Here is a 9,635-nt window from a genome sequence, read left to right as displayed (position 1 = left end):
GATCAGATAGTCCCGAGCTTGAAAGTGTTGAAAGGGGTGTTACACTTTCAGCTCATCCAGCAAAACGAGCTGTGGTGAGGCATCTGTCTGTCCATTTGTAGTTCACAAGAATCACAAATATCACAACTAGTGGTCAGAATTTAACCAAACTTGCTCACATTAATCACCTAATGGGTTCTCATGGACACTGTGCTGAAGCTCAAGGTCACATTTATAATCTGACAATCTGATTACTTTGATCCGAGCCAGAGTCATCGAGAGTTTTACAGGCTTCATACTGACAAAGGTGTTATCCAACATCTGCCACACACACACTAAAAGTAACATGGTTCAGACAAGGAGCCTTCCTGACACCTTTGAGTTACGACAGTAGCATTCCCTGTAAAGCCATTAGATTGACCAGTAATTAACAGATAGTTAAATAACATCGTGCACATAAGCATGTTTTCCGATGTTTACACTTTACACGTTCTATACCTGGCCCAGGTTTCAAAAATCCCTATTGTTTATGCATCAACTTGGTATTCCATTTGAATCATGGGTGGAAGTTTGCATTTGGTGGAGCGCCATTAGAATAGAACCAATGTTTTCAGGAACTCGGGAGTTCCCTGACAATATCATGTTTACTCGTTTTCTAAACCCAGAAAGCACACTCAGGCAACAGTGTGTGAGATGCAAGTGTTTATTTAGAAAGTGCTGAGAGGAACTGAGAATCTCGGAAAAGGCAACACAGTGTTAGTTTGTTCACGGAGATGGACTCATCTTACATCCGGAGAGGGAATATGCTGGTGTGCAGACTAGGTGAAGAATGACCAGGCCATTGAACTTTCAGTTGGTACTGAGTTCTGCAGATAATTGTAAGGCTGAGGTGTTTAGGCACAATACCGGCTGGGACCTGGAAGAGCCATGAGGCTGAACTGGTAAACCCTTCAGGTGAGTGAACATGGTGTGTGTCTGTGTGCTGTAGTGAAATCAAAAACAGTGAGAATACTGAAGAAATACAAAGGCACAGATGGAGCAAATCTACCATCATAGTGGACTGTACGATCTGACTGGGAATCACAACCACAGCCTAATGGTAGATAGGGGTGGGCAGATGGACTGGACTGGTCGCTTTTCTACTCTTCTGAGCACTCAAAGCGCTTTACACAACTTGTGCATTCACACAAGCACATTGTTCTAAGCGCTTTCTAAGTAGCATTCACACACACTCATACTCCGATGGATGCATCGGAGAGCAATTTGTAAGACTGTGACCTGATCAGATATCACTGGACTTCTCCACTACTATGAAATAAAACATGTTAAGTAAAAAGTGAATTCTAACAGTTTGAAAGTCCATCCATCCATCCATCCATCCGCTTCCGCTTATCCTTTTCAGGGTCGCGGGGGGCGCTGGAGCCTATCCCAGCTGTCATAGGGCGAAAGGCAGGGTACACCCTGGACAGGTCGCCAGTCTGTCGCAGGGCTAACACACAGGGACAGACAACCAGTCACACTCATATTCACACCTAGTGACAATTTGGATTAATCAATTAACCTATCCCCACAAGCTGCATGTCTTTGGACGGTGGGAGGAAGCCGGAGTACCCGGAGAGAACCCACGCAAACACGGGGAGAACATGCAAACTCCACACAGAAAGACCCCGGCCTGATGGTGGAATTGAACTCAGGACCTTCTTGCTGTGCGGCAACAGTGCTAACCACCGTGCTGCCCCAGTTTGAAAGTCATAGGGTTATTTTGATAATGCATTTTATTGGCTTATTAACAGATAACACCAGCTAGTTTGTGAAGAACACTATCTCTACTTAAAATGCTTGATATCATCCTATAAATTATTTGAAATGATAATGTAACGGAGCGGAAAGGCTGATTATGCTTCCAAGATGGTTTGTGTTTTTTAAAAGGAAGGAAACCTTCCTCAAAGCGGGCAGAGCAGTGGAGCCGCCGAGGGAAAAGCACACGATACAAAAACTGTAGAATTAAAAATATAATTTATTATATTTAAATAGTTAAAAATATAAAATGAATTAAAACAACCTTGGCCAAGGGAAGACACAATAAAAATCAATAACACACAACATTAAAAGTCCAGTGGAATCCACCACGGCCTAAAAGTCACAGAAAACTAAGAGGTCCAGCGTAGTATTAAAAGAGGGAAACCCAGCGGAGTCCTCGCCTTCCTCCCCGCATTCCACGTCCTGGTGCACTGAAGAAAGGGAGGGGGCGGCAGTCACCATTCCTTTGGCAGTTTACTTTATAAAAAGGATAAGTCAAAGACTTACCCGGGTGGGCAGAGCTCTCAACTCCGCCCGCCGCTTCCTCAAACTGCAATCGGCACCGCGGTCTCACTGCTTCTGTTCTCCCGCAGTGCACGAGCTGGCTCTTGTCGTTATTGCCACCAGACTGCCGCTACGCGTCCCTAGTCGCTGGTCATCTGCCTTTTTTTCCTCTGATCGTTTCCCCTTTCCAGTCGCTGGTAATCTCTCTTCCCAGTCGCTGGTCGTCTGCTCCATCTGATCATCTCTACTCTCTGATAGTCTGTGTCTTTCCTCTGTCTGTCTCGCATTCTCCGTGTTCCATTTGCGTTGAACACCGGCTCCAAACCTCTTATGTGTCCTTGAGCACTCTGTAAATTACCTTTTCTTTTCTCTCAGGTGTGTCCAATTAGTAAAAACGGGGGAAAAGGCGGAGTCTCTCCAGGACAATTTGCCGGCAACTAAAACATGCAAACTAAATAAAACACTGCACAAAAATATAACCAATGCATGCAATATAAAAAATAATTATGTACACTTCACATTAAAATACAGCACAGCAAAACAACGTCCGTCCTTCCCTGGATGACATCAACAGCATCTTTTTTATTTTAAAATTGAAAGAAAATTATAATTTGCCCCATTTAGATGTTTTAAAGATGGATTGCTCTAATACTTTGACCACCTTTTTTCCCTCGTTCACCACACTGTGCAAACGGTACATGCATCCCTGTGCTTAGCTCGCTTGCTACCAGTGTTGGTCAAGTTACTTGAAAAAAGTAATCAGTAACTAATTACTGATTACTTCCCCAAAAAAGTAATCCCATTACTTTACTGATTACTTATTTTCAAAAGTAATTAATTACTTAGTTACTTTTTAAAAACACGATTTACAACCTGAAGAGGTGATAAAGCGATAGATCTTTCAGCCCAATTCTACTTTTTCTACATAATCCATCATACAAAATGTAATCAAATGGAAAAGTCTCTTTTTTTTAACTTGTTTTATCAGTTTTAATCTTTTAACTTTATGCATCAAGTAAAAATTTAATTATATGCAACATTCTCTGACTTGAATAAATTAGTTTAACATTTAAACCTATTTTCTGCACATTCCAGCACATAAAATAAAAATATTTTTTGTGTTTACACTCACTCTTTCAAATAGATGCAAGTAAAACACAGCAGAAAATAAATAAAGTCAAAGACTCAGCGGTCCTGTTGCTCTATTTTCACATGTAAAGCAGGACTACGGTAGGCGGAGGTTTACCCTGGTGCAGGTGTGCCGAGGTCAGTTGATATATATATCTATATGTATATGTATATATATATATATATATACATATATATATATATATATATAAAATTAAGAAAAATATGTATTTAAAAATTCTATTCCTCAGTTTTTTTAAATACTTTACTACTGCTACATCGAGTTCATGTGATTCCTCCCCAGCCAAAAAAAGAAGAAGAAAAAAAGAAAGAAAAAGGAAAAACGTTAAGAAAGAGACTCACAAATCACAGCAGGCAAAGGGGGGTGTCGTCCCATTTTAACCCCTCGAACTCTCAAACTCGTTCAAAGTTCAGGAGGCGTAAACGGAAATGATCCAAGGGCTGGAGTCCGTTGAAAGGTGATGTATGAATCCAGCAGCAGGTCTGACATATTCGTCTTTTTTAAAAAACAAAAATGCTTGCATATATTTTGTGCACCGCGTTGGCAGTCTTGCCCTTACTGATTTACTTCCGGAATCCTTATTTTTTGAAAGATTTAACATACACATTTATTTCCATTTATGTCGGTATACGCATGAGTAGAATCAAGAAAAAGTTTTACAGTATTTTAGATCGTTTTCTGGACAAAGTGGCGGAGCATCCGCATAAGAAGTTCATAGTTTACGAGGAAAGCTCCTACACGTACAGCCAAGCCGACAGAGAAAGCAACAAAGTGGCCAGGGCTCTGTTAACGCATGCCCACCTCAAGCAGGGGGACACGGTAGCCCTCTTCTTGGGCAACGAGCCGTGGTTTGTATGGATGTGGCTCGCACTGTCCAAGCTGGGATGCACAGCGTCCTTCCTCAACGTCAACATAAGATCCAAATCCCTGCTGCACTGTTTCTCCTGCTGTGAAGCCAAAGTCCTGATCGCTGGCGCTGGTAAGCTGCGTAAATACTGCAGTAAGCTGTTGGGGTTTGTTTTAATGAAATTAACTTTAAACGTGCGCATATCTTTCGTTTTTTAATATCACGTGATCATATTGTCTAATTCATTTAAAAAGATCTTTTTGTATCTCTGACTATTTTTTTTTAATCTGGGAGGTTTGGACTGCACTAAAGTTGCATGGGTATATCTTATTAATTTCACCATCAAATAGATCGACTGTTTATTAAACACACATTTATGTAACCCTGTAATGACTGATCAGCACCTCTTTTCTTTTTACCTCCCTGGCTCTCAGACCTTCAAGGAGCAATAGAGGAGGTGCTGCCCACTTTGAAGCAGCAGGGTATCCTTGTGTTTATCCTCCGTGAGCACTGTCATGTGGACGGCATCGAAAGCCTCTCTGACAAAATTCAGATGGAGTCAGACGAGCCCCTGTCCCGTCAGCTCAGGGCCAGCATTAACATCAAGAGTCCTGCGGTGTACATCTACACATCAGGAACCACAGGTAACCTCGAGGGCTTATCTGGCCTTGACTTCTAATCTATGTTCATACAATTATCATGCAGAGGTTGAGTAAAAGGATGACAATAAAACTGTACTACATCTGCTCTTATAGGGCTTCCAAAAGCAGCTGTGATTAACCATGAGAGGGTATGGATGCCAGCTTTTGCCCTGACCTTTGCTGGTGTGCGCTCAGACGATATTGTCTACATATATCTGCCTCTGTACCACACTGCTGGCTTTCTTATGGGACTTTGTGGAGCTATAGAAAAAGGTAACACATAAAATATTACCAAAAAATAAAACCACAAATCAAGATTTCACCTGAATTTATTGCAGGTTAAACCAACATATACATGACCTCAAACTACACCCGCTTCTATAGTTTGTACTTTGAAGTCCTAAAGTTCGCCTTGCAGAGTTTACAACACTGAACTCTTAGCATGAAGCGGCATATTTGCTGAACTCTGTATCTTTCCATTTTTAGGCACCACTGTTGTTTTGAGAAGCAAGTTCTCTGCCTCCAACTTTTGGAATGACTGTAGAAAGTACAATGTGACTGTCATCCAGTACATAGGCGAGGTCATGCGCTACCTCTGCAACACACCGAAGGTAAACACAAGTTTAAGGTGTCTGTGAAGGTTCTCAGTCATCCAGGTCATCGTAGTCAAAGGAGCTTGCAAAGAAAAGCGTCTGGACTTCTTTAAGTTACTTGAAGACGTTTCACCTCTCATCCGAGAAGAACTGAAGAAGCTTCTCGGATGAGAGGTGAAACGTCTTCAAGTAACTTAAAGAAGTCCAGACGTTTTTCTTTGCAAGCTCCTTTGACGAGTTTAAGGTCATAATTTAGTAATGACGATATTGGGATATGCATTAGAAGCTCAAACTGTTTTAATGATTACTACCAACCTGCTTCAGTCAGGAGCATTGTTTCTTATGGTCATTGTTTATGTTCTCACCTCTCCTTTGGCCTTCTTTTAGAGAGACAATGACAAGGATCATAAGGTCCGACTGGCCGTAGGGAACGGAATAAGGGAAGACACCTGGGTTGAGTTCCTGGAGCGATTTGGGAACATTTGTATCCGTGAATGCTACGGAGCAACTGAAGGGAATGTTGGCTTTATCAACTATGGTGGGAAAATTGGAGCTATGGGCAGAGAACATTTTCTCTACAAAGTAAGATGTAGATTGGGAGATATAACCATGTGAAAAAGAAAGCACACCCTCTTTCAATTCTAAAGATAATTAGTCCACTCTTTTTTACAACGTCATTCTAGGCTGTTGAGGTTTGGGAACATTCATTTATGCATTGATCTATTAGGGTCCAATCACATCATTTCAGTGAAGTTCAGGTCTGGATTTTGACTTGGCCATTCCAACTTTTTTTTTTCTGTAGTTGCTCTAAACATTAAGTCTGAGCTTGAGGTGATTTTACTTAAACGTCTACTCCTGGGAAGACTGAAAACTGTTTTGATCTTTTGCCACTTGTGAATAATCTTCTTACTGCAGAATGATGGATTTCCGATTTTTGGGAAGTTGCCTTGTAACCCTTCCCAGACTGATGTGCAACCAAAATTGCTTCTATAAGATCACTGCTGATGTCTTTCCTAATGGCATCCTGTTAACACAACACTTAAGTGCTCCAGACCAGCAAACTGCAGAAATGTCTGCTTCCTTTTTCCACACACTGCTTCCGCATTTTGGCTGAATCTTTGTTAAAAAGATAATGACAATGTAACATCTTGTGTGTTGTTACTCGTCTGATGTTGTATTTACTTGATTGTAAAACCTATTCCAAACCAGATTAATATATTTTATTTTGTCTTGATGCATAAAATCTTTGAAGTGAAGAGTGGGTGAAATTTCTTTTTCACATGACTTTTCTTGTTTTTGTTTTTTTCAAATGTTTGCTGGTGTATACAGCCTATATAGTATATGCAAATTATATGACTAACTCCTTTTTCTCTTCAATGTATCTGTAAACTGTTTCAGATGGCATGCAAATATGCCCTCATAAGGTTTGACACAGAAAAAGAGGAGCCAGTCAGAGACTCTAGAGGATTTTGTATTGAAGTCCCAAGAGGTGAGCCTGTTTCCTAAAGTGCCGTCTTGACTTTTAAGCTACTACTTAAACGTATGCTGTTACTTTTACTCGCAGGAGAAACTGGTCTGCTTGTGGCAAAGATTGGAAAAAGAACACCCTTCAGTGGCTATGCCAAGGACAAGCAGCAGACAGACAAGAAGAAGCTAAGAGATGTGTTCGAGAAGGGCGACATGTACTTTAACAGTGGCGACCTTCTAAAGATTGACGACGAGGGATTTCTCTTCTTTCAAGACCGCATTGGAGACACTTTCAGGTCTGTGAAACATAATAAATGAATTTGACAATCTGGGTGAAAGGTCAGGACAAGGAGTACCAGAGAGTGTTTTTGCCTTAAAGTAGACATGAAACACTTTATTCTGCAATAAAAAACTGACATAGATGTAACACTGTCTGTGAAGCTAGATTTAAAAAAATAAGTAAAGCAGTAAAACCCTCATTTTGAGATATATCATTTCAGAATTACAGACATTGTGGTATTATATCTGTTACAGGTGGAAAGGAGAAAATGTGGCAACCACGGAGGTGGCTGACCACCTGCTCGCAGTTGACTTTGTTGAAGAGGCTAATGTCTATGGTGTGAAGGTGCCAGGTAATAATGACACTAAAAGCAAGATTATTGTGATGTATGTCTCATAAATATTACAAACATCTTTTTTTCCCCAGAATTCTAAGAAAAAAAACTCAGAATTCAGAAGTTTTTTCTTGGAATTCTGAGATTAATCGCATATTTCTGACATACTGAGGAAAAACTCTGAATGTTTGGATTAATGTCTGGATTCTGAGGGTATTTTTTCTTCTTTTTACTTTGACCTTCACTGAATAGGACACGAGGGAAGAATTGGAATGGCAGCGCTGAAACTGAAAGAAAATATGGACTTTGATGGCAAAGCTTTATATCAGCATGTCAAAAACTACTTGCCCAGCTACGCAAGACCACGCTTCGTTCGCATACAGGTAAATAAAGTTCAAAGAATTAATCACATTAAGATATATCTGCATACATCTTAGCAATAATCCCGTAACCATTTCATTTTTCTCTGGCAGGATGCATTGGTAGTGACGAGCACCTTTAAGCAGATGAAGGTGAAGCTGGCAGAGGAAGGTTTTAACCCTGCTCTCATCAAGGATCCTCTGTTTTACCTGGAAGACAATAAGGGCTACATACCCATGACTCAGGAGTTATTCAACTGCATTGCAGAAGGAAGACTCAGGCTTTAAACGAGTTCAGCGCTGATTTTTTTATTGTCAGTCTCAAAAACATTAGTGTTGATTTATGACAAACAACATTTACATTGTGGATATACAAACATATAATGGCATGCATTTCATTTTTTTATATTTCAACTGTTTAGTCTGAAATACTTTCTTTTTTAAAAAATGATTTTTATATGAGTAAATCCCATATCGCCGACACTGTTATTTGGTGACTGTGTTGGTTGACTGTGTGCTGAAGTAAACTGCTTATCAATCAATAGGTGAATTATTGTGTGGATGTGAGGTACACTTTGTGCTGGTTTTGGGCTCGTCAGAGGAGTTTAGGAGCAGTGGAAGTTTCCAGTGGCGTAGGAGGGGGGGCTGTGTTTGTTACGGCAGAGGAAGACATACAGTTCACTCTTCTGCAGGTGGAGGGTAAGTGCTTTTGAGCTGCTGGAGAAACCTTCAGAGGGCAGCAGAGCTGGTGCCGACCACACTGCACCCACTGGTTACAGAAGCTGGGAATGTATGAAAGTATTGTTGCAAAATATGAGAAGTTGTAGAATAAAAAGGAACAATTTGTAGAAAAAATGTGAACGTGTACTTTGAAATTTCCACCTGTACATATTCTTCTCTACACACTGCACATGTGTTTTAAATGTAGTTACAGAAAAAAATATTCACAAATGTGTTGACTGATAGACTGATACTTTTGCAACACTGTTTGCGAGGAATGTGTTGCAAAACTTGTAACTGAAGGGTGGTCGGGGTTATAGGGGATTGGGGGCGGAGGGACCGGGAATGGAGGTCAGCCAATGAGAAGGCAGGAGACAAAGAGGCCTCATTCTCTGCTCTGCCACGCTGGATTTACAACCACATAAGTGAGTAAATCAACATACACAGAAATCCCTCATTCCTTATTAGCAGCGGCAGCAAAAACTGGAGTAAAGACAATTTTAGCTTATTGTAACGGTGCTAAGTAGTTTAAATAAATACCAGTATAAATTACCTGATCAGTGTTCTTCCTTGACATTAGCGTTTGTGCAGTTTTTTGACAGACATTCCGACCACGTTCCAGAAGTGTCTTTAGAATGTCACCATCATCACCTTTCTCAGGTCCATTTGGGATTTAAAGGTAACTTAACTCACTCTAACAATAACAAAAACTTTGCACTGAGTCATTATGTGACGTATACGAGTAAAATCAGAACATCTGTCCTCTTTAACTCATAATAAGAATTGAAATGAAGAGAAGATATATAGATATGTATCATTCACAACTCTTCAACTTGTGTTTTATTACAATCTTCTTAATCCTTTGACATCTGGATGTGTCCTTTAGGTCAGTGGCTCTCAAACTAGTGGCATGTAAATACATGTGCGTCATCAAGGGTTGAGCTATGGACAAATATTTAAG

General features: G+C 40.4%; 1 protein-coding gene across 1 annotated transcript; it reads left to right on the top strand.

Annotated features, from left to right (window-relative positions):
* Nucleotides 1-3,850: 3,850 nt before the first annotated feature.
* LOC308398168 (long-chain fatty acid transport protein 2-like) lies at nt 3,851-8,893 on the top strand. Its single transcript, XM_080884634.1, has 10 exons — nt 3,851-4,412; nt 4,715-4,924; nt 5,036-5,194; nt 5,408-5,532; nt 5,902-6,096; nt 6,913-7,003; nt 7,079-7,277; nt 7,516-7,613; nt 7,848-7,978; nt 8,069-8,893. The coding sequence occupies exons 1-10, from the start codon at nt 3,947-3,949 to the stop codon at nt 8,240-8,242; spliced, it is 1,848 nt and encodes a 615-aa protein (XP_080740760.1). The 5' UTR covers nt 3,851-3,946; the 3' UTR covers nt 8,243-8,893.
* Nucleotides 8,894-9,635: the final 742 nt, after the last annotated feature.

The sequence above is a fragment of the Rhamphochromis sp. 'chilingali' genome (genome assembly GCF_963969265.1).
Source record: "Rhamphochromis sp. 'chilingali' genome assembly, chromosome: 6".
NCBI classification, from domain to species: domain Eukaryota; kingdom Metazoa; phylum Chordata; class Actinopteri; order Cichliformes; family Cichlidae; genus Rhamphochromis; species Rhamphochromis sp. 'chilingali'.
Note: the sequence above shows the minus strand (reverse complement) of the source record. Positions and strands in the feature narration are given on the sequence as shown.